A 25,194-nucleotide genomic window follows, 5' to 3' on the forward strand; every position below is an offset into this window, starting at 1 on the left:
CGATTAAATGGAAGGAAAGAGGTGACACATATATCATTTCTCTGAAAATCAGCAAACATCTTTGTGGAATGATGTCACCGTGAGCCTCAGTTTTCCGATTTATAAAACACAAAAATAACAATATGGACCTTATGAGGTGGTGGGAGTGAGGGTGCCTGGAGCGATCTGTACCTTTATACGGAGGCAAACCAGAAACCTCTCTAAACGTTCTCTGTAACAGCTCCCGGACTCTGCGCCCAAGCAAGCCAACCGAAAGACCGGGAGGGGGCGGGGCGAGGAGGTTGGCTTTGTTCTCGCCCCGCCCCCGCCCCTCCCTAGATATCGCGAGAGGGCGGGTCCGCTTGGCTTCGGCGTCGGCGTCGCTCCCGCGCTGGGGCACTAGGCCGGCCTCTGTCCGCGGGCCGCGGTTAAGTGTCGGTGGCGGAGGGCGCGTGAAGGGCCGCCAGCCGCGCGGCGTCGGCCGTGGCGTCGGGGTCGTTGTGTCGTGACAACGACTCCGGTAGCCGTCTCCGCGACAGCAGGTGCGGCCGCTTTAGCCCCAGGCGGGCTCAGCGGCTGCCTGGCGAGTCTGTGGCTCGCACCCAGCCCTTTCCTTCCTGGAGCCAGCGCCAAGCAGCGACGCTGAGCCGACCGCCGGAGCGGCGGGCAATGGCGGCCTCGACGGCCTCGCATCGGCCCATCAAGGGGATACTGAAGAACAAGAGTTCTACGACTTCCTCTGTGGTGGCCTCGGACGAGCAGCCCGGCAGGAGTGTCGACGAAGAGCTGAGGTGAGAGCCGGGAGCGACGGCCGCGGGTGGGCCCAGGAAGCTCTTCCTTCCTTCCCGGGCGGCCTCGCCTCTTCCCTCCCCCGCCGTTCCTGGCCCCGGACCTGGCCCCGGACCCAGCCCCGACCCCGAGCGCTGACCGGCGGCCGGGGCGGCTGCGTGGATGCGGCTCCAGCGCCGCTCGGGTCTCTCTCTCCTCCAGCCAGGCTGCCGGGTAGAGTGATTTTAAAGAAGGCAGGAGCTATGACGTTAATCGTTTTATTCCTTCTTAAAAGTATACACGCATACGTCATTTTTTAAAACAAACATCTTATCTTTGAACTTTGGGAAAGTGGAAACATTGAAGAATCAGAAGTTTCAAAGATTCCCTTGTTAAGCTTTTATTATTTCTTAACCTCATATCTGAGGTATCTAAAATTCTTCAATAATAAAAATCTTTTCTTGACTTGGGAACCCTTTAAGATCTAGTCTCAAGCCAATACGAGACCTCTCCATAAAAGAGACCCTTTTCTCCATTTTTCTAATCGAGCTTCCACAGTCATTCCTTTTTAGATGAACATTATCAGAAGCATCATGCCACACTCAACTCTCTTAGATCCTGGTTTGTCATTATCTCTACACTAAGAGAAACCAAAATTTTCCAAGTCTTTGGTCTATATTTAATGGAAATCTATTGCTAATTATTTTTGCATCTGCAACAAGAATTTGGAGTGCTTTCTAGTCTTTGTTCCTCTTGAAAGACATAACTAAGCTCAGAACAGTTCAGAAAGTAGCAACTTAAAATGATCCAGTGATATGTACTTAGTCGTACATAGTCACAGGTACACATATAAAAAGATGTTGCCCGATAGCATTGTGTGTAATGGTAAATAATTGGAAACAACCCAGGGTCTATTAATAAGGACTAGTGAAATATTAATTATGGTACATTTGTATAATGAAACGACATACCACCCTTTTTAAAAAGAGCAAGGAAGATGTTTATGCACAGAGGAAGATATCCAAGGTGCAATGCTCAATGAAAAGAAAATAGTACCATACATACGGTGTAAAATATACCATTGGATTAGAAGTACTAGGGGTCTTGGGTGTTACAAGATACTAAAAATATAAAGACTCTATATTCTAGAAATAAGGCTTAAGAGAAGTTATCATTGAAATCTGTAAAGTCGTAAAGCTAAAATGAGGGCATTTGTAAAAACTTAGAATATTACAACTAGAGCACACCTGTTTAAGTATCAATTTAGGACTATAAAAAGAACTACTACTTGGTGGTGATAAATTTATAGAAATTTGTGTTACTTTGAAGAAAACATTAAGTAGGATGACAGCTTATACTCATGGCCTTTTGGGATTGAAAAGGACCTTAATTTGTCTCACAACTCCTACGCTCCCACTCTCTTTTGGATGCTTGACTTAAATTCTCTAACAGGAAATTTTCCAACCTCTATTTTGGGTAAGTTGCTTCAAATGGGAATTGGTGGGGAATGACGGCTGTAGGTTACTGAATTAAGAAAACTCACTGGAACATAGCTATAGCAGGAAGACTAAGATAATTAACCAAACAAACTGTAGAAAGCTCTTATACAGTTTCAGGGTATTGGACAGCAAGAGTATCGTTCTCACTGGGATTTATGTTACTTAGTTATTCTTAGTGTGAGCTTCTTTTTGTTTGGCTACCAAGTGGCTTGTTTTTTTTTTGTTTGGTTACCAAGTGGCTTATTGTTTTCCCCTATCTTTCTCTGCTTCCTTATCTTCTGCTTATTCTCAACTTGGATCTGCCATAATTTCCTGTGGGCTTACTCAGTGGGTTAGCCTCTTTCTGTAATTGTCTGGAGTTTACTTCCAGGTATTTCTGCCTTGAAAGCCACTATCCTAGGCTGCTAGCAGGACAGATTCACTTAAAAGGGGCCTTTTACAAGGTTCCAAGGTGGATGATTTTGGTTGGCTTGTCTTAGAGGGTTGGACAGCTCATAAGTCTTCAAAGGGAACTACCAAGCTCTTAATTCATTGAGGTTCATGATGTTTGTAGTAAACAAGTAGTAAAAGGGAATGGGCTTTTTCATTATTAGTGTTATATGTCTGTAAAGCAAAGAAAATTCTGTTGGTAATATAATACACATTATTTATGTCACAGCTTATGCAAACATTATTAGCAATTTTATGAGAGCGTCTTTGAACAGAAACAATAAAGGTATAGTTGAGCTTTCTGTGTAATGTTTAATTTCATTTAATTACAACCAGTATTCCCCTTTTGCTATAAAAAGGACTGAAAATAATTATTTTATTTAATACACTTTATTAATACACTTAAAATTCAGAAACTAGTAAGTGTAGTGTAATGGTTTAACTTTAAATGTTGGGACAGAGTATAAGGCAAAAGAATCTCATATTAATGTGAAAATGACCCAGGATCTAAGTCAGTTGTGGTTATTCTCGGCAGTCCTGGTCTATAATCACCACAAACTCTGAATTAGTGAATACTGAACCATTGCTCCTAGGAGAAATAACAGAGTTAGGTTCCTACAAGATTCCTCCCTTTTTTTTTTTTTTAAATATTTTATTTATTTATTTGACAGAGAGAAACACAGCAAGAGAGGGAACACAACAAGCAGGGGGAGTGGGAGAGGGGGAAGCAGGCTTCCCGAGGAGCAGGGAGCCTGATGTAGGGCTCGATCCCAGGACCCTGAGATCATGACCTGAGCCGAAGGCAGACGCTCAACGACTGAGCCACCCAGGCGCCCCTAGACTCCTCCCTCTTGTGCTTAGAACACTGGACAGCACTTCAGCACTACACTTGGGAGCCGTTTATTTTTTTTATTTTCTTAAAAGATTTTATTTATTTGACAGACACAGCCAGAGAGGGAACACAAGCAGGGGGAGTGGGAGAGGGAGAAGCAGGCTTCCCGCAGAGTAGGGAGCCCGATGCGGGGCTCTATCCCAGAACCCTGGGATCATGACATGAGCCGAAGGCAGACGCTTAACGACTGAGCCACCCAGGAGCCGTTTAAAACAACGGATTCAACAAAAACACAAAAAAGTAAAAAACGTGTTACTAAGTGGACGCAAAAGAGACACTTATTTACAGTTTGAGAGCTGAAACAAGGTAAAGTATCAATCACCTTGTTTAACAGCTGGGAAGATGTGCATGGAGCAATCAGAATTGTCCCTGTTCTGCGACATGTCTGTGAGAGACGGAGAAATCGCCTCCCTCATGTAAGACTTTGGAGTTACAAATAAATTTTATCAAGTAGGCAAATTTGTAAATACAGAATCCACAAATAACTGTATCTTTTATTGGTGACTTTATCAAGTAAAATGCAGTGGTAGTTTCCTTTTTCTGCACACACCACTTCACCCCCTCCTCATTAGTTGTGAGGATATTGTTTAACATAACATTTTATTTAGCATGAAGGGTATTACCAAGGGATTTTTTTTCTTTTAAGGCCAGAAGTTGAGTTGTCTTATGTGTCTCTAAACTCTTTTATTGTGTATCTTTTTAGTAGGAAAAAATTCAAATATGCTTCAGATATGTTTGTTTATAATTTATCTCATATATTACTATTATTAGATAATATTTCAAGGCTCAGTATACACTTAAAAGTAAGATTCATATAATGCCATATTTCAGATAGTCTTAGAATTTTTTTACGCGGTTCTTGTCAAACTTTTTTTTTTGGTCTCAGTGCTGTTATTTTCTTTCTTTTTTTTTTTTTTTTTAAAGATTTTATTTATTTATTTGACAGAGACAGAGACAGCAAGAGCAGGAACACAAGCAGGGGGAGTGGGAGAGGGAGAAGCAGGCTTCCCGCCGAGCCGGGAGCCCGATGTGGGACTCGATCCCAGGACCCTGGGATCATGACCTGAGCCGAAGGCAGTCGCTCAACCAACTGAGCCACCCAGGCGCCCAGTGCTGTTATTTTCTTATTCTCTTTATGCTTTGCATTTGTACTGTTATCTTCGATGAATGGTTTCTTCAGTTACCACTTGTCAGATACCATTTTTTGAGATGCCATTTTCAATTACAACTGGATAGAATTTGTAAATCCACATAATCAGGCATAGATAAATCAGCATATGGTATCACACTATTCAACTAGTTAGAACATCACTGTCATCTTCTATGATTTTGGAATTCCCATTCTATCAGGATTACCTTGAATATAGTGTACAACTTGTAAAGGTCTAAAATAATAGATCTAATGAGTAGCTATGTGCATTTCATCAAAAACAAGAAACCATTGATTCTAAGATGTACTGTGATTTTATGTACCACCAAGAAAGAAGAAAATACTGTGAATTATAAGATGCCATCCATTTTAAGATACACTGTTTTCAGAGAGATTAAAATGAGAATGTGCATTTTTAATTGGTGAAAATAAATTAAATGTTACTAAAACTTAGGAGAAGTGTTATAGGTTAGTGATTAATCTGGGACTAGATGGTCTGGATTTGGATCCTGTCTACTACTTATTACCTCTGTGACTGCCTGTGACTTATTCATTATATCCATGTGTAGTTTAATTATATTAAATGAGTTAATAAGGGGCGCCTGGGTGGCTCAGTCGGTTAAGTGTCTGCGTTGGGCTCAGGTCATGATCCACTGGGGAGTCTGCTTGTCCCTCTCCCTCTGCCCCCCGCCCCTGCTTTAAAATAAATAAATAAATAAATTAGTTAATAAATGAAAAGTTAGTTTAGCTCAGTATCTCACCCTCAAATGTTAGTCTTATTCAAGTAGAAATAACTATAGGAATCTAATTTTTCCCACATCTCAGTAGATTGTTTTATACAATATGCTTTGAGGTCACTATGTTCCATTCAAATTCAGTAGTACTCTTAGTAATGTAGGCGAATTCTGCTTAAAAGCATTGCACTTGAATTAATTTCCTTTAATATAATTTTATATAAACATGCTTCAAATTCATCTTTTTCTGCCTGTAAGGGGATTTGGACTATAAAGCCTCACTGTACTGTAAAGTTTTCCAAAAGTGACTTTTTGATTACTGATTGCTTTTTAACCAATTGTTCAGTAATTGTATCAAGCTTCATAGTCTTGTACTTTGTCAGCCTATGTAAGTTGAATCTTTATTTAAAGAAAGAACCTTTTCTTGAAGTGTGCAATTAAAGTTTAACACCTTGAAGCAAAATCCTGCTTCCTACTCCCAAGTGTGGCTAAAACTTACCAAATGAGCAAATCACAAGCAACAAGAGTAGGGGTAGGTCTTTGAGGCGGTATCATATGAGCTATCAAAGTGAAAGTGAGAAGGGGTGACTTTTTCTGGACCAGATTTAGGCTGTAGGAAAACCAGTCTTCCAAGAGGGAGGGGGGAAATGAAACCAGCAGGTACTTTCATCCTCCCAGCAGATCTGCGATAAAAGTGGTGGTGCCCATATTTTTTCTAGGTAGAGATAATGAACTACAGAAGGTCACACAAGCAGCTTGGAATCAAACTCACTTTTGCTTTTTGGATTTTGTTACTCTATAACTAATGTTAATTCTGCCAAAACTTTAGAGATGCTAATTTCCGTATTTAGTGTCCTCTGCTAACAGTTCCTTCTACTTCACTACTTCCTGCATAAGAATTCCTGGCATGCTTTGTAATCTGTTGTTTTATGCCCTTATTTAAACTGATGTTTTTGCAAGATATTGTTCTCTTCTTTGGAGCTGAATAATTCTAAGAATTTCTTTTGCTCTTAGTATTGTGTTGAGGAAGTCGAGTAAAGCTTTGAATACATAAAACTTTAGTTATTTTAATAGTGGAAAATAAACTAAAAGACAAACCAGGAAGAATTTGGGTTACATATAATGTGGTTATATATAATGTGGTTTATACCTTATATGTATCTTTGGTTTATATATACATAACATGGTGTAAATCTCTACCTTTGAGTTCTTTATGTTTTTCTACATCATTGTAAGTCTATGTATACAGATGTACAAGAACTTGCTCATATTTCAGTGTAAAGAACTTAGATTTATGAGGTTTCCAATAGAAAGGCAAAGGATGTAAACATAATTCATAAAAGGAAAGTAAAATAACAAAGCATTTCTTCATATTTATAAGGTAATGAGCAAAGAAACATAAAATAGCTTTTATTTATTTATTTTATTTTTTAAATTTTTTTTATTTGCGAGAGAGAGAATGAGAGAGAGCACGAGAGGGAGGAGGGTCAGAGGGAGAAGCAGACTCCCTGCTGAGCAGGGAGCCCGATGTGGGACTCGATCCTGGGACTCCAGGATCATGACCTGAGCCGAAGGCAGTCGCTTAACCAACTGAGCCACCCAGGCGCCCAAAATAGCTTTTAAATAATGATTTGTACTGCTCAGGTGGAGATACCACATACACAAATAACCAATCTTGACAAAGTTTTGGTAATTACTGGGGACATTACATATTGTTCTCTCTTTTGAAGCTATATGGCAATATGGAATGAACTGTAAAGCTCCTGATGAATTTTAACCCAGATATGCCTATCCTAACAAGTTATCCTAAACATATCATTAAACAGAATATGCACAAATGTGTTCATTTCTGCTTTATTCTAAATAGGAAAAACTTGGATTCAATATAAATATCTAACATTGGGTGAATAGTTTATTATTGAGTATTATGCATTTATTTAAAAACTAAAGACTAGAAAATACAAGTGGCTTATTATAATAAAATATATATACTAATAGCTTCTATATCAGTAGATGTATTTTTTATATATTGTATCTAGTGTTTTATAAATAAAATATATATACTAATGCTTCCATATCAGTAGATGTATTTTTATATACTGTATCTACTGTTATATGTATGTACACAGTTTATATTTTCTTGTATATACTGATAGCTTATATATTTTTATATAATATATATTATTTTATATAATAATGGAATTTGCAGAAATCAAAATTGCTAGTGGGCTAGGGTGCTGGGATTATTAAATTTTATCCTTAATTTTAAGAAAACATTATTTCTGCTTGTATCCTACAAGGATTCTTTTTTTTCTTGTTATCTCACAAAATAGATATATAGGGTGTTTGGGTTTCCACCCATTAGAGAAACCTTTCGAACTCCTAATGGTCTGTCATTTTTCTATCCTAAGCAGTAATGATGATAAGTTATCATTTTTAATTCAATATTGTTAACATCATTTAGGAAATAACTTGTTTTACTTTGAAGTTAGGAAGTACCTAACAATGTCATTAATATGTGTTTATTTTAAAGTATTTTGTTGTAATATAAATATGGAAAGGTGTGTTAAATGTAATTTTAAAGTTTAAGAAATTATAAAATTACAAATTAATATATTTATATTATAAAATTATAATATATTTGTATTATAAAATACCCCTGTAACCACCATTCTGGTCAAGAAAAAGACTGTTTCCATCACCTCAGGACTGCCCTTTCCAATCACGCTCTTTCCTCCCCTGTCTCCCAACATAACCACCTTCCTGACTTCTATGGAAATCACATAAGTAAGTATACATCCCTACACACTTTAGTTTTGTCAGCTTTTGAACTTTATATAGAGGTGTGCTAGCTTTCTTATACAGTATCTTTAATAGGAAATCTTAATAAGACTGTCTATTAATGCAGGTTTATGAAACTTTTACTTGTGATTTTGTTTCTGCTGGCACTTAACCTCAGCTGTCATTTCAGAGGCATTTGTTCTCTCAGGAGGGAACATCTAATTATGGTATCCTGAGTCTCCCTTTGCTTATTAATTGGATTGCTTTCTTCACAAACTTTATCTAATTCTCTTAAAGCTTGTGTACGTTTCTTTCACGGTTCTTCTAATCAGAGCTGCTTGATCATGTCTGCTGTCTAAAATCTTTAGAAATATATCTCTCCACTATGAGTTTCCCTATATAGAATGAATAAACCTAGTCATTTGCTTTCTAAATTCACAGTAATTTATAGATAAGAACTATATAACAAAATGTCTGAAACTATAGACTTAGTTGAATACAAAACTGGTTGCTTTTTAGAAAAATTTGTTCTGTGGCAGATAGAAATTTTTCAAAATCATATAAATGTTGAGTCTTGCAGGGCAAGGTGGAAGGCACTCAGTTCAAAGGCAATTTTAAACATTTCTTCAGGATAACCTTTCTCAACCCATTCTCTACAGTTCTAAGTGAGATATGGTTTCAGGATTTTTAACCCAAAACTGGATTTTAAAATCATAAAAACTCCTTATGTTTGTGTGGTGTTTTTATAATTTGATTTTACAGACATTATTTCAGTTGATTCTCTCAGTAACCCTGTATTGTAAGAAGGACTGTTACTAAAACTCCCATTTTATTATAATTTCCATGTAGAGTAAATATAGCCCAAAAGAGGGTATTTGTTGGACTTGCCTGTAATCACAGGACTAGTGAAGGGTAACGAACTTGATCCTGAAACCTTAAACATGCTGGGATTTTTTTGTGGGTTTTTTTGTTTTTTTTCTGCCACAAGACCAATTATGTATTACTCAGCAGCTAGACATATAAAAAAAAATCAGTATTATAAAGCAGGGTCCATTTTTCCAGTTCAGTTCACTCAAGTGTTTTTTTAATATTAGTGAGATTTAAATTTGGTTAGTTGAAAGTTCAGGTACATTCCATGCTGAATTAAAAAAAGCAGCTCTTTAAAGAAGAAATATTGTTTCTGTGCTTCAGTTAATGACCAATATGTCTTAATTTTTAGCTTCTTAACAAGCTTTTAAGATTTTGACTGTTTCATGGTGAGGAGACATTAGGTAACTTCTGACTGCTTTTAGGGGGGAAATGGGAGTTGTTGTTTCAGTCACTTGTGGAGTATGTCTGGACCAACCTTTGTCTCTTGATAAAACAAAGGATAAGCAGCTTGAAGTTGTAGTCCAGGTACTTAGTCTGTAGTGGAACATTAATCAGCTTTAAAAAGGAAGAAAATTTTGATATATGCCACCACATAGATGAACCTTGAAGACATTAAGTGAAGTAAGCCAGTCACAAAAGAACAAATACTGTGTGAGTCTATTTATGTGAGGTACCCAAAGTAGTTAAATTCAGAGACAAAATGGAATGGTGGTTGCTTGGGTTGGGAGAGGGGAGGATGGGGAGTTAGTGTTCAGTGGGTAGAGTTTCAGTTGGGGAAAATGAAAAAGTTCTGAAGATGGATGGTGGTGGTGGTTTCACAGCAATGCGAATGTACTTAATGCTGCAGAACTGTACACTTAAAAATGTTTAAAATGGTGAATTTTATACAGATTTTTCTACTAAAATATGAAGAAGAAAAAAGTGCTTAGTCTGAAATAGGGTGATTTGGAGAAGAAAGCAAGAGAACATAAAAGTCAGGCTCGCCTGCCCTGAGCAGGCACATATAGTTTAAAGGTGACTCAGGGCATGGAGAAGGGAATATGATATTAAAGTTTAAGAATGTAATTTTTCTAGAACATTTCAGAATCTGGGTGTTGGTAGGTTTAGGAAAATTAAGAATATCTACAGTAAAACCTCACCAATGTGTGCAAGTGCAGAAAAGATTTGAATCTATGTAAAATCTACATTGATTTTTAGTTTTATTTTCAAGTATATAACCAAGGCACAAATTGTATATGTAACAAAATATTGTTGGTGGCAATAATGAGTAGATCCAAAGAGTTTGTAATTAAGTCATCTAATTATTTAGCACCTTAAAAGTTGTGTAAATATTTTGTTGAATGGATATTACTACGGATGTTCATAAAACACTTTATTTTTTTTTAAGTAAATTTATCTAAAGTACCCTGAATATACCATTTCTTAGCAAACTCTTATTTTTCTAGATTTTAAAAAAACGGCTGAACTATAATTTTGTTTGCAACCTAAATCTTTATTAATGGTATTTAAGTTTAGTGAGGTATTCCCTGTAGTTTTATGTTCTAATTCTTTTGATTGTTTTGGATATCTCTGAAAAATTAGGCCAAGGAGGTATTCATTGTTGTTGTTTTTTTTTAATTTTATTTTTTTGTGTGTCCCAGGCTTCTTTATTTAAGGAAGTGATGAGTGATGTGGGGATTAAAAACAAGAGCATCCTTGAACTTCACCTTCCCTCCAACCAGTTCCCCCCAAATTCCCTGCCTCCACACCCTTTGCATTCCTAAATCCTTTCTTAATGAAGAACTTAATCCCAAAATCCTCGTACAAACCCCGGGTTCTCTTTGCCTAGCTCTCCCCCTTCCTCTGGCCGCCATTCCTGGGGAGGGTTGGCATCTCAGTTTGAATGCATGGGAGAGTGCAGAGTGGTGACAGACACAGAGGGGGAAGGCTTCACCCTCAGAGAGAGGGACTGAGGAGTACAGCGTAGTGAAGTGAGGGCCCCCGTAGCCTGGGGTACCAAAATGGGGTTCTGGTGCCAGAGGAAAGGATACTCGTGCTCTGAGAAAGGGGACCCAGCAGCCTCAGAAGCCTCTCCTCGCTAAGAGTCACTGCTTCATCATTTGCCCTTCTGCCAGCGATGGCAGAACCATGCTCAGGTCACATCCTTCTCAAGCCCAAGCTGCTGGGCAGTGTGGCGGATCGGCCACAGGGTGGGTTTCTGGCACTGCAGGCACATCACGTGTTTTCCAGGTTGCCTCTCACTCGGTTCTTGGTTCTCGATCCTTGTTTGGTACTTGTTCACTTTCTCTTTCGGGCCTGCACAAGGGTCTCTGCTTTGCATATCTCCTGTAGATTTTTGTTGTTGTCAGCTTCTCCCACCCACTTCTGCAGCTTACACATGTTCTTGAAACTGAGCTGCAGAGCCTCAAAATGGCAGATCGTGGTTTGGCTAAACAGCTTCCCAAAGAGAAACCCCCAGGGTGAGCCCCACATTAGCCTGAGTATATCCCAGGGTGGTCCTCTTCTGCTTTAGGAGCTTGGCACATTGTTCCAGGTCTTTCTGCAGAGCTTTGATGTCCTGGGATTACTCAGGGTTTTGCTCCAGCTTCTCCTTGTCCGGCTTCACAGCCCCAAGTGGGGCAACACTGGGCTGGGCAGGGGTGGGGAGGCCCCCTCAGAGTTGCTTTCCACCCCAGCTCCTACTTACCTCCCTGCTTGCCCTCCAGCCTGGAGGTCTCCAGGCTGCGTTGGGGCACTAGCCCCTCTCCAACCTGAGGTCCACAGTAGGCAATCCCCCGCAGAACTCATAACTGCAGGAGGGCATGGGAGAATCTTCTATAGGCCAGATGAAGCCTAAGCATGTCATAATATAATAGTGTCTTGAATATCTGGTGAAGATTCTGAATAGTGTGTTTTTAATATGTGGGTACTAAGTATTCTATAAAATATTTTATTTTATTTTAATTACTTATGGCTTTTACCCTATGTCTGTTTCTATTCCAAGAAAGTATATGTAAAAATAGAAGGTAGCAGTCAAATAGAAGTTGAAATGTGGGATTTGGATGTTTGTCAGTTTTAGATGTGCACCTTTTTTATCTTTTACTTCACTGAGGAAATTTTTTTTCTTTTTAATTTTAGTAAAAAATCCCAGAAGTGGGATGAAATGAACATCCTGGCGACATATCATCCAGCAGACAAAGACTATGGTTTAATGAAAATAGATGAACCTAGCACTCCTTACCATAGGTAATGTTTTATAGATTCATTCCTTTTTTTACTTCCATTTTGCATTCCATATGAGCTTCTGAATAACAGCTGATTTTAAGTTTCTCTTTGATTTTATATTTGTTACTGGAGCATGAATCAATAACCCAACTGCATATTTGTGTATAATAGTATAAGTAATATGTAACTTTTACTTTTTTTTTTAAAGATTTTATTTATTTATGAGAGAGGGAGAGGGAGCTAGTATGCGCACAAGCAGCGGGGAGGGGCAGGCAGAGGGAGAAGCAGGCTCCCCGCTGAGCAGGGAGCCCAATGTGGGACTTGATCCCAGAATCCCGGGATCATGACTTGAGCCAAAGGCAGATGCTTAACCCACTGAGCCACCCAGGCATCCCAGTAATATGTAACTTTAAAACTTGGGGATCTAGGAGCACCTGGGTGGCTCAGTGGGTTAAGCATCCGACTCTTGATTTAGCCTCAGGTCATGATCTCAGGGTTGTGAGATCAGGCTCTGCACTGGGCATGGAACCTGCTTAAGATTCTCTCTCCCTCTCACTCTGCCCCTCCCCACCCCCCCCCTAAGAAAAAATTGGGAATCCATTTTGTACATTATAATTGTAGTAGTAGATGTTTGTTTGCTGTAACTCAGTGGTCCCTAGCCACTGATGATACACACAGATTAGTGACTTTTGCCTTCCTTAAGATAATCTATTTATAAAAAGGAAGATGAAGGTTGGACTTGTTTGCTTTCTAAGTAGAAATCAGGAGCTTACTCAATCCCCGCAGAAAAGGATAACTTCACAGCTTTTTTTTAACCCATTCAAAGACAAGTGGTCATTACTATTGTTCCATGTCCTTATTTTTAAACTTATACTTCAGATAATTACATTGTGATTATTGGCAGTTTTGAGTCTTCAGAATTTTTTATAGTGTGTGGTAATAATTAGTGTGAAGACAAAAATAATGTACCAGTAAGCATTATGAGAAGATAGAGATTCTAAGTAGTAGAAATACCTAATTCAGACCATGCCCTAATTTGTAATGAAGAAGATTTCCAGGAATGAAGTACTTTGTCTATGAAGGAAGGTAACATAAATCCAGGAGTTACTGTTAAAATAGAGTTAAGAAAGTCTATATTTTGAATCAGTGGAGGAAAACTTTGGAAGGTAAGTTGAGATAACTTATAACTTGTTGATAGCAAAAACAGTAAAAACAAGAATAAACATGGAGATTTTGACAAAGGTAGAAATAATAGGTGCAGGTGCTGAAACTCAATACTAATAAAGCTTGAGGGAAGAAATGGACATATCATTTATGAAAAGTTCATACTCTCATTTTTCTTCTAATTACAAGAATATACTTTATATCTTAAAGCTTTTATTGTGCTGGAAGCCACAGTCAGGGCTTTCTTCCTTTTCAGTAATGGTAGTAGATAGACATCCCTTCCTTATCTGTGTTGGTTGGAAATATCTATCCTAAAAGAATTAAAATTGAACATGACTCAAAAAGTTGTAGGCATTATTTTTAGACTGTTTATATTTAAAATATAATAAATCTGAATGGTATTTATTTAGTACTGCTTTTTTTCCCCCTTTACCTTACCCATATCCATCCTCCGGGAGTTGCCGAAGTCATTTGGTTCCTAAGTAATTGAGGCTATATGTATGTACAGATATATGTGCTTAGCTTTTATCGATTTAGTGCTCAGTTTTACCAGTTTCTTTCATGGCCTTTTTTTTTTTTTTTTTAAGAGTTTTGTTTAATAGAAGAGGATGCTTTTTATAGAAAGATCATGTTATACTATCTAAGAATTTCACACGGTTAGTATACAGAAGTTACTAATGCTTTCATATATACGTATGTATGAATGTACACACACACCAAACACACACATGTAGTTTGCCTGTAAATTTTATAATATAACATAGAGTTGTCTGTAAACGTTCTACAGATTGATAGATTGTTTTATTCTACTCTAATTGTATCCAATAATGTAAATAACTTTATTTCAACTTCCCATGGGAAAAAGAGCATCATCTAAACTATAGCACTTATTTAACTTGTCTCCTCAACTACCAGGAAAGATATAAGTCAGTATTTTTTTTTAAATATAGGTGACTTCTGCTTTTATACACCTTTAAGTGGCTTGAGAATTAAATATGCCCACGTTTGCAATTAAGTGGGGAGAAAATTTTTTATTAGAGGATAGATTAGGAAAGCTAATAGCTTTTAAATGCTCTGAATTAGGTCTTAGGATCTTTTTTTTTTTTAAAGATTTTTATTTATTTGACAGAGAGACACAGAAAGAGAAGGAACACAAGCAGGGGGAGTGGGAGAGGGAGAAGCAGGTTTCCCGCCGAGCAGGGAGCCCGATGTGGGGCTCCATCCCAGGACCCTGGGACCATGACCACCCAAGCGCCCCAGGTCTTAGGATCTTAATTATGGTATTTTACCTAGCCTTATGTCTGCGTGGATCATTTGTTTCTGTCTTCAGGTTGATGTACAAATATATATTCTAAAACCAGACAGTGGTTTTGTTTTTGTTTTCCTACATATTTGTTCCCTCTCACTGGATGGAATAATTGAAGTTTTTTAATTTTTTACAAATGATTTGAGTTCTTAATATTTATTTTCATGGTTGCAGTAGTGGTTTTTTAAAATCATTTGGAGAGTTTTTTTGATTGGTGCTGTATTTTCAAATATTTGCATGGAATAGAAACAATTTAAAATTAAGCCTCAGGGCACCTGGGTGGTTCAGTCGGTTAAGCATCTGCCTTTGGCTCAGGTCATGATCCCAGAGGTCCTGGGATCAAGCCCTGCATCAGGCTCTCTGCTCAGCAGGGAACCTGCTTCTCCCTCCCCATGCCACTCGCCCTGCTTGTGCGTGCACTCTCTCTCTCTGTCAAAGAAATAAAATCTTTTTAAAAATAAAATTAAATTGGGCGCCTGGGTGGCTTAGTTGGTTAAGCGACTGCCTTCAGCTCAGGTCATGATCCTGGAGTCCCGGGATCGAGTCCCACATTGGGCTCTCTGCTCAGCAGGGAGTCTGCTTCTCCCTCTGACCCTCCTCCCTCTCATGCCCTCTGTCTCTCATTCTCTCTCTCTCTCAAATAAATAAATAAAATCTTTAAAAAAAAAAATTAAATTAAGCTTCAAATAGGACAACAGAGCTATAAATATGTTGATATTATAACTAAATCAATAGAATTATGGTTCCTTACCTCGTTTTTCTGCTTGAAAAATTACAGTTTAGGTATTAATTATAATGTGCTTGTCATTCTAGTATGGTAGGTGATGATGAAGATGCATTGAGTGATTCAGAAACCACTGAAGCCCTGACCCCAGATATCTTAGCTAAGAAGTAAGTACTGATGACTGAAGCATTTTCACTTACACATTTTCACTTGTTTTTAATTGTTCAGAGTTGAAGCCATTCTACTATACTTGTACAAGTGTAAATAAAAAGCATGAGCTAAGTTTATTTGGATTTTCCTAGTAACTTTTATAGTCTTGTCTCTAGATTAAAATCAAAGTATGCAGGTAGCAGAAAATTTGGAGTACTAGAGCCTGGTACACAGATGCCTTGTGTCAATCCCCTATGCTTTTGTGTTTTTGTTGTTGTTTTAATTAATATCCTATGTTTTAAAGATCAAAGTAAGATGGTACATCTGGCTGGCTCAGTCAGAAGAGCGTGCAGCTCTTGGGGTTGTGAATTTGAGTCCCACATTGGGTCTATACCTAGAGATTATGCAAAAATAAGTGGGTTCATAAACAAAAAGCTCTATCTCTTTGCTTTGATTTCTGTCACCTTCCACTTTTCTTATTGCTTACTGGTTTCTATACTCATTCCCACTTTCTTTTTATTTTCCTCATCAGGTTATAGCTGGCATATTAATAATCTTTAAATGTTTTTATGAGACTGAAGAGTTGAATGAATGAGACACTCAATAAAAGAATATCACAGTGTTGATTTCTTTGTAAATGATTGTTGTGTAGATTAGCTGCTGCTGAAGGCTCAGAGCCAAAGTATCGGGTTCATGAACAAGAAAGCAGTGAAGATGAGGACAGTGACCTCTCACCTGAAGAACAAGGTAGTTGATTGCCTTTTCAGCAGTGTGCTAATAATCTTTGCTAAAATAAATCCATTATTTGAAGGTTGTCAAGTAGTTTTCCTTTTTGGGGAAGTGGATGGTGGAAGGTTAGGGAGCAACATTTTTATAATTCACATTCTACTTATGTGGGTTTATTGGATAACAGCTTCCCCCCCCCCCCCACACACATACACCACCTCCCTTGGTTTCAAGAATTTGGGAAAATATTACCATCTTTTAAGTAATTATAGTTCCTTTGTACTTTTTTCTTTTTTACTGTCTGATACAGAGTAGATGCTCAGTAAATATTAATGCCTTTAGAGTCATTGAGTGTTTGGATGATCTTAAAATGGATAGCAGTAAGAGCTAATTTCCCAATTGCTTGTGCTTTTTCTGTTTTAAAACAGTGGTGAAACTTACCAAATGAACCAAGATGGTCACATGTAGAGTGAAGATCTTTCTTAGGTCCCATTAAATAAAAAAAAGAACAGTAATGTCATAGGCCAGGAGATTAAAGAGCCTTTTCAACAGGGTTGGAAGAGGCTCTTATAGTGCATACAGTACATACACAGTTAAGGCATTGCTACCTACTCACAGTTTATTTTTACAAGTAACAGTGGTTATCTGTGGAGGTAAGAAGAAAAGGAAGATATTTCATCTTGTTGCTTTTTACACTCTTTGAACCATGTGAGTGTACAGTCTTTTCAAGAATTAAAATTGTTTATATAGTGTTTAACTATTTTTTAAATTTTATTATGTTAATCACCATACATTACATCATTAGTTTTTGATGTAGTGTTCCATGATTCATTGTTTGTGCATAACACCGTGTTTAACTATTTTTAAAAGGAAAAACCAAACCTATGTATAGGAAAAAAGATGCCAGAAAAACACAAACACACCCTCACAAGAAAGAAAAAGAAAAGAGGGGCGCCTGGGTGGCTCAGATTGTTAAGCGTCTGCCTTCAGCTCAGGTCATGATCCCAGGGTCCTGGGATCGAGTCCCGCGTCGGGCTCTCTGCTCCTTGGGAGCCTGCTTCTCCCTCTGCCTCTCTCTCTCTCTGTCTCTCATGAATAAATAAATAAAATCTTTAAAAAAAAAAAGAAAAAGAAAAGAGTTAGTAGTGTACTTGAAGCCTTGAAATGTGGATGTTACCTGTACTGTAAAAAAGTTCAGCAACTTTCGAACTGAGATTCTGAATATTGCTAGTTAATTGTCAGAATCTTTGTTATGTGTAGCTCCTAAGGTATAATTTGCTACTCCTGTCTCATCTTCAGAATATAGCTTATTCAACAAACTGTGATGGTCTGAGCCTAATTGTGGTACAAGAGAAAAAAAATTTTTACGTATAGCCTAATCCCAAGTTGTATTATAGGTCTTGTATTCTCAGTGACTTCCTAACTTATTATCTAAAAATATACTCCAAAGACCCTTGAAAACGGTTTCAAATATAAATTGTTTCTGGAGCTGGTTTCTTCATTATCCTCTTAAAAACATGATATATTGAGGGGTGCCTGGGTGGCTCAGTCGGTTAAGTGGCTGCCTTCGGCTCAGGTCATGATCCCAGGGTCCTGGGATCGAGCCCCGCATCGGGCTCCCTGCTCAGCAGGAAGCCTGCTTCTCCCTCTCCCACTCCCCCGGCTTGTGTTCCCTCTCTCGCTGTCTCTCTCTCTCTGTTAAGTAAATAAATAAAATCTTAAAAAAAAAAAAAAACATGATATATTGAGAACAGAAATTTATTATTAGTCTATATTGTCAGTTTTCATTAAGGGATTTTTTTTCCTCCCTCCCCCCCAAATTGTAGTTCCAGAATTAGCCAGCAGGGGGAACAATTTGGTTACAAGTTCACAAGTTCAGTTCTTACTAGTAGGTACTGACTCCTGTAGGTGTTTATTGCTTTTAAACAAATTACATATCTGAAAGTTCTTGTTTATTGATACAAATTCTTAGAAAAAATTATCTTGTAACTGATACCATAACAATTAAGATATTGGCTGTGGAATCAGACAAATCAAAGTTTATACTCCAGGTATGTCATATGTCTAATTTGTAATTTCTCTGAGCCTCAGTTTCTTTAAATTGACATCTATAAAAATATTTAGAGGTATTGTGAGTATTAAATGAGATAAAGAATTTAAAGCACTTAACACTGATTCTGTCATATTGTAAGTGTTCAGTAAATAATAACTTGTAATAACTTAAATAATTGGTGTATTATTCTCCATTATTTTATAGAATAGTAAAAGAAAATATAAAAAAGGTAATTCACTTGTGAAGTTCACATGGAGAGTTGATTATTGTTAGAGCCAGGCCTAAAATCTTAACGTCCTTGTACTCTTTGTAGTATGTTGCTCTACGATACAAGGATTATAGGTAAAATGAATATAAATAGTCAAAGAAGATTGAGACCACTTGTATTAGCATCTTTCTACAAAATGAATATATTGTATATTTTAAACTTACATAAAGCATTTTGAGTATTCTAAAATTAGAATGTATAACAAGCAAAACCAAGTTCAGCATCTCTTAGAATTAAAAAAAAATTTTTCTTAGACTGTAAATATTATTCACAAGAGAGAAATACTGTAATGTCAACTCCTAGGAATAAAAAATTGCAAATTAAAACAGCATCATGGGGGCACCTGGGTAGCTGTGTTGGTTTAGCAGCCAACTCTTGATCTCGGCTCAGGTCTTGATCTCAGGGTTGTGAGTTCAACCCCTGTGTGGGGCTCCATACTCAGCATAGAGACTACATACATACATACATACATAGTACATAAATAAGCACACAGCATCATGGTCCCTTTCTTTCCTTTCAGATCAACAAAGATTAAAAAGAATGAGTTTCTCTTTGGGTGTGAATGTAGAGAAATAAGTTACTCATGTACTTATCGGTGGGCATGAAAAATGGTTTGGTTTTTCTGGAGGGCAATATGGCAATATACGAGCCAAAAGCTTTAGAAGAAAATGACACCCTTTGATCTAGCAATTCAGTTTCCCAGAATCTGTTCTAGTGTTTTGTAAACATTTTTGACTAAGTCCTACATGTTATACATGTATGCATAAATTACAAAAAGAAAAATTTCACAAAACAGTACTCACCTTTAGTATGTGTAATGCATTGCAGTTTATTCTGTTCTTTTTTTTTTTTTCATTTTTTAAAAAATACTGGTTGTAACCCACTAAGGAATCCTGATGCACGGTTTGAAAAGACACTAGTGCACACTGAGAAAGTAATAGAACCAAAGCACAAAATGTATGTGTATTACACTCTAAAAACATTGAAAATACATAGAGGGAGATTAGAAATCTTTGACCGAGAAGAGAGAAATGGTAACTCAATACTTTATAGCCATTTAAAAATTATATAAATCTGCTATGTACATGGCAGAATTTTACTATATCTTCATATATCTAATTATCTAAACTCTGGATCATTTTAGGGTGAAAGAAAGGGTCATATTATACTTCCTCAGATGGTAGGCATAAACTGAACCTTGCCTGGGCAAACTGGGACATATGGTAATTGTAACTATATCGTAAGTGAAAAAATAGCATATATAAAAATATAGGAGTTATTTTTAGAAAAATTTCTAGAAAAAATTCTAAAGTCATAAAATATTAATGGTAATTTCTGAGTGAGGAAATTGAGTGCTTTTTTTTTTTAAGTTTCTACCATGAACATGTGTTATTTTGTAGTGATAAAAAGTGTTACCTTTTTAGTAAAGAGATGTGGTATTGGAGGCAATCAGAACCATTTTTTAAAATTCATTATTGAAGTACAATTGATGTTACATTAGTTTTCAGATGTACAGCATATGGATTCAACAATTTTGTACCTTACTCAGTGTTCATCATAAGTATAGTCACCATTTGTCACTGTATAATATACAGTGTTATTACAGTGTTATTGATTATATTCCCTTTGTTGTACTTTACATCTCCGTGACTTAATTTATTTTGTCACTGGAAGTTTGTAAAACCATTTTTTTGGTTTTTTAATATTGGTTTTTACATCATTTGAATACTTGAAAGGCATCACTAAAAATTTAGTCACGAGGATTTGGTCTTTTTATTGGCCTCTTTTTTCAATTTTACTTCCCTCTACCATATGGTATTCTCAAAGAGTAAAATAAATCACAAAAGCAATTCATAAGTAGAGAAGAAGAAAGATGCCTGGCAAGATCTTGGTCGTTTGAAACAAATGTTTATGGAATACTGAGTTGGTGGTCTCAGAACTTTCCTTTTCCCAACCCAAATAGAGGCTGAAAAGTGATTGATCAGTACTAACAAGAACGATAAATGCCTGCTTTTGAAACATAAGTAACTGTAAGTCATCTGTAAGTATAGATGATTATTAAAACTTAGAGGGAATTAAAGGAGACTGAGAAAGTACTTTGAGTAGCCTTATGCAGAGATTTCTCTATGCTTTTTGGCATTAAAATACTTCCATGAACATAATAAAACTCTGATAAATGAATTTTAATGCTCTTGTTTGACAAACAGTTGGCAATTTTATGTCACCCCTTTTTATTTACCAGTCTAAGAAATTTTAAAATCTTAGAACTATTTCTACAGAAATAGTCTTTAAATGCTGTTAATAAAATATGATCAGTTAAGTTGATTTGCTGCTAACCCTGTGTTTCTGTGGTGAAGACTATAAATGAAAGAATAGTCTAGGATTTCTTCACTGTGCCTTATAACAGCTTTTTCTTAAAATTACTCTGGGAATGAAGTTATGTTTTAACTAGCAGTGTTTTAAATCACTGCAGTTTCTTCATGGATAATGAGAATTTTTATTTTTTTGCTAATAATTCTTCTTTAAAGATTTTATTTATTTGAGAGAGAGAGCACGAGCAGGGGGGAGAGGTAGAGGGAGAAACAGGCTCTCAGCTGAGCAGGGAGCCCCACAAGGGGCTCGATCCCAGGACCCTGGGATCATGACCTGAGCCGAAGGCAGATGCTCAACTGCCTGAGCCACTCAGGCACCCTGCTAATAAGAATTTTTGAGGGAATTTATAATTAATTATAAAAATGGAAGACTTGAAAATACTAAAATTACCCCATAGTTCCTTGTCCCACAATTAACCATGCTAATTGTTGTCTTATTTTCTGTGTGTATGCATACACGTGCATGCAGACTTTTTACCTGACACATATATGGTATTATATAGCTTGTTTTTTTCCTCATTTCAATTCTTTCTGGAGATTTTTCTTATGTCTTTAAATTTTCTTCACAAATTTACCTAGTAATGGTTTTTATTCCTATTTTCCCATTAAGATGTACTTGACCCATCTAAAGCAGAGGTGTGCAAACTTTTTCTGTATAAGACAAGATTTAGGTTTTTCAGTAAAATAAATAAATAAATAAATATTTTAGGTTTTATGGGCCATATGGCCTCAACTGCACCTATTCAGCTCTGCCATTGAGCTCAAAAGTAGCTGTAAGTATTATAGAAACAAAGGAGCACGATCATGTTCCAATAAGTTTTTTTTAAGATTTTACTTATTTGAGAGAGAGAGAGGAAGAGCATGAGCAGGGAGGAGGGGCAGAGGGAGAGGGAGAAGCAGACTCTGCACTGAGCAGGAGCCCTACTCGAGGCTGGATCCCAGGACCCGGGTATCATGACCTGAGCTGAAGGCAGACGCTTAACCGACTGAGCCACGCGGGCGTCCCCCAATAATAGTTTATTTACCAAACAGACGCAGGCTGTATTTTCCTAATCCTTGAGCTAAAGACTTCCTAAACCTACTTTTTGTATCTTGTAGAAAAAAAGCGACAGTTTGAAATGAAAAGGAAGCTTCACTACAATGAAGGACTGAATATTAAATTAGCTAGACAATTAATTTCAAAAGACCTACATGATGATGAGGAAGATGAAGAAATGTTAGAGACTGGAGCCGAAGAAAGCATGAACATGGAAGAGTCAAATCAAGGTTAGATGTTTCTGAAATTATCACTGAGACACTTGTGATTCTTTGTGCCTAAATGACATACTTTATTTTGCTTTACACGTTTAAAAAACCTCAAAATTTTTTTGAAATTCACTTAAATTTATTATGCCAAACTTTCTAAAATCTCAACCCCTGTGGCCAATTTCAAAATAAAGTTTTTATGCCCAGAGGTGTTTTGATTTAAGACGATATGTATATGGCTGGGTTTTTTCATTTGTTTACTTGGCTTAAGCAAGGATGTTTGTCTTCACATTAAGCTGTATTTTGTTTTTGATGTTTCATATTATATTTTATCTGTCCTACCAATCTAAATTAAGGTTTAAACTTTTTAAAAGAAGCATGTTTTTAATACAGAAGATTTGTTTTTAACATCCTTTCAAGTACAGAGTATGTCATATCTTTCCAATATTAATTCTTTTGACTACTGGATTGACAAAATACCTGTCTGATTTTTATTTGTTTTTAAGTCTTGGACAGTCAGCCCTTGCAACCTGCCAACTCTTGATCCAACATAGTTAATAGATTTTATTTATTTTTTTAATTCTGGTATTTAATGAAGGTGAATCTTCTATACTGCTAATGCAGATTTTGTGCCCATTTACCTACTCTTTGTACTTGAAAACTGTTGCTTTATACTTGAAAACTGGAGATGTAACTTTATTTGTTGTGCCTCAGATGGTTAAGCCTTAGGAAAGTAACTCAGTATTATATTATTGTTTTGATGAGCATATATGAAATATGAATGATTCTGTGATAGAACCTGATGACTCTGTGTCTCATTTAATGTCCTAATTACAATATTTTTATTCCATATTATGCTTTAGACTTTCATTTTGTTTCATATAGCTTTTCACTTCCATTATATTCACCATAGTTGTTTTTTAGCTTATATTTAACTGAACAAACTTCATTTTAAGTAATTATTGTTACATGTCTCTCTCTTCCTCTTTTAAAGTTTATTATCCATTTTTAGGTGACATACCCTAATCAGTCTTTGTTTCCCATATCTTGGGGATTTATTTTGATGTATTCAAAATGAATGTTTTTTTTGGTTATAACTTTTCATCAATTTTTGCTCAGACTTTTAATATCAATTCTTAGTGACTCTGGCAAAGCACTAGGAATGTCCTTCATTTGCTGGAAATTTGCATCAGTAACACTGTGTCAAAGATTTAAAGGATTTTTTTTTAAGATTTATGTGTTTATTAAGGGGTGTGGGGAGAGGGAGAGGGAGAGGGGGAGAGAGTCTTAAGCAGACTCCGCTCTGAGGTCAGAGCCCAGTGTGGGGCTCCATCTCATGACCCTGAGATCACGACCTGAGCCAAAACCAAGAGTTGGACACCTAACTGACTGTGTCACCCAGGTGCCACGGATTTCTTTTTCTTTAAGCCGTGGCTTTTGAAAAATAACTCTGGCCTTTTGTCTGTCATTGCTGGTAAGATACTAGATTTCACACATTTAGTACATAAATACATTTTTTTCTTTTAAATTCAATAAATGATTCTCCAATTTTCAAGTATAAAATTTGTGTTAGCTCACGGCCTGATTTTCCTTCAATGACAGGCTTATATTTTATCATCATTAAGTCCACAAGGATAGAAAAGACTATGTAATAAGCCTTAGGGAAGTAAGTTCCTTATTTGTCCTCTACTCTTTTTGAGTCCTTAAAAAAAAAAAAAAAAAAAGTCTTACCAGCTTTTAAAATCTCCAGGTTCTATGTAGCCCATTACTTTATGAGCATTGTCATTCTCCTCTCCCCAACCTCTGCCCATCTTCATCTATTTTATTGCTGTTTTTATAAAAAGAAAAGTAGCATGTTTAGACTCTAAGGAAATATTTTCTTGTTTTGAGATCTTTTTATAACTTTGGATATTTGAGTTGTCTTAACTGCTGCTTTTGATTTATTCACAGAAACATTTCAATCTGAAACCTTTTGTCCCATCACCAAGTAGATACTCTTGTTCTGCTCTTTAGAATATTTAGGAGGTATACTGATTCTTTTATGTCAGACTAATGAGCCTACATCAAACATCCTTATTTGTTTTTTTAGGTTTTTATATTTATCATCCGTAGCAGTGAAAGGGGACTTTAGCTCAGGTAGTTCCAAGGTTGACAATACACAATAAATTATATTGACTTTTTTTTCTTTTATCTTTGCAGGATCTACTACAAGTGACCAACTGCAAAACAAATCACAGAGTTCATAGAAAAGATTTGTTCAACACTGTAATTGTCAGATACAGACCCTGTTACTATAATACACTGCTTCTTGTTCTCAACAATTCATGACTTAAGTACCAGAATGCATACCAGTTATTATATATTGCCAAGAATTAAATGACTTTTGAGACTAATTAGACTGAAAATGCCTAATTGATACATATATTCTTGTGCCTAGTACTTCACCACAAATATAGCATAATGTCATCAGTCCAAAACTGCATTACTTTTGTAAGAACACTGGTTAATTTGTATATTATATAGCTTTTTATGCTTTAGAGGTTAAAATAATATCTTTTGGGGGGTCTAATTTATTTTCTTCACTTCTAGGTGTGATAGCTCTTATAAAAAGTGGTTTTTTTTTTTTTTAAATCAAAATCCAGTTGGAACAAGAGATTATATAAGCTGGTAAATATTCAGTCAGTCTGAAAAGTATTTTAACATGTGTCTTCAACTTGATTTGTCTGTTCAATTGAAAAGGATTATAAGAGTAACTTGCATTTTCTGGCCTACTATCTTTAAAATTCCCCTTGAGTTTCTCTATGTTTACAAGGACAGGATTGAATTTTTCCTCATCAGAACTAGCTTTTTTCACAAATAAATAATCAGGTTAAACTTGCA

General features: G+C 36.6%; 1 protein-coding gene and 1 pseudogene across 3 annotated transcripts; one reads left to right on the forward strand and one right to left on the reverse strand.

The window, feature by feature from the left end:
* Positions 1-335: 335 nt before the first annotated feature.
* On the forward strand, positions 336-25,194 carry PPP1R2 (protein phosphatase 1 regulatory inhibitor subunit 2). Of its 3 annotated transcripts, none has more exons than XM_044914397.1 (6): positions 336-770; positions 12,220-12,327; positions 15,590-15,667; positions 16,303-16,400; positions 22,168-22,335; positions 24,514-25,194. In XM_044914397.1, the coding sequence occupies exons 1-6, from the start codon at positions 649-651 to the stop codon at positions 24,558-24,560; spliced, it is 621 nt and encodes a 206-aa protein (XP_044770332.1). In that variant the 5' UTR covers positions 336-648; the 3' UTR covers positions 24,561-25,194. The 3 variants fall into 3 exon arrangements, with proteins under 3 accessions (XP_044770332.1, XP_021548395.1, XP_044770334.1); XM_021692720.2 differs by having other exon boundaries at positions 16,303-16,397; XM_044914399.1 differs by lacking the exon at positions 15,590-15,667 and having other exon boundaries at positions 16,303-16,397.
* On the reverse strand, positions 10,976-11,905 carry LOC110582595 (annotated as a pseudogene).

This window comes from Neomonachus schauinslandi, chromosome 1 (genome assembly GCF_002201575.2).
Source record: "Neomonachus schauinslandi chromosome 1, ASM220157v2, whole genome shotgun sequence".
Classification (NCBI taxonomy): Eukaryota; Metazoa; Chordata; class Mammalia; order Carnivora; family Phocidae; genus Neomonachus; species Neomonachus schauinslandi.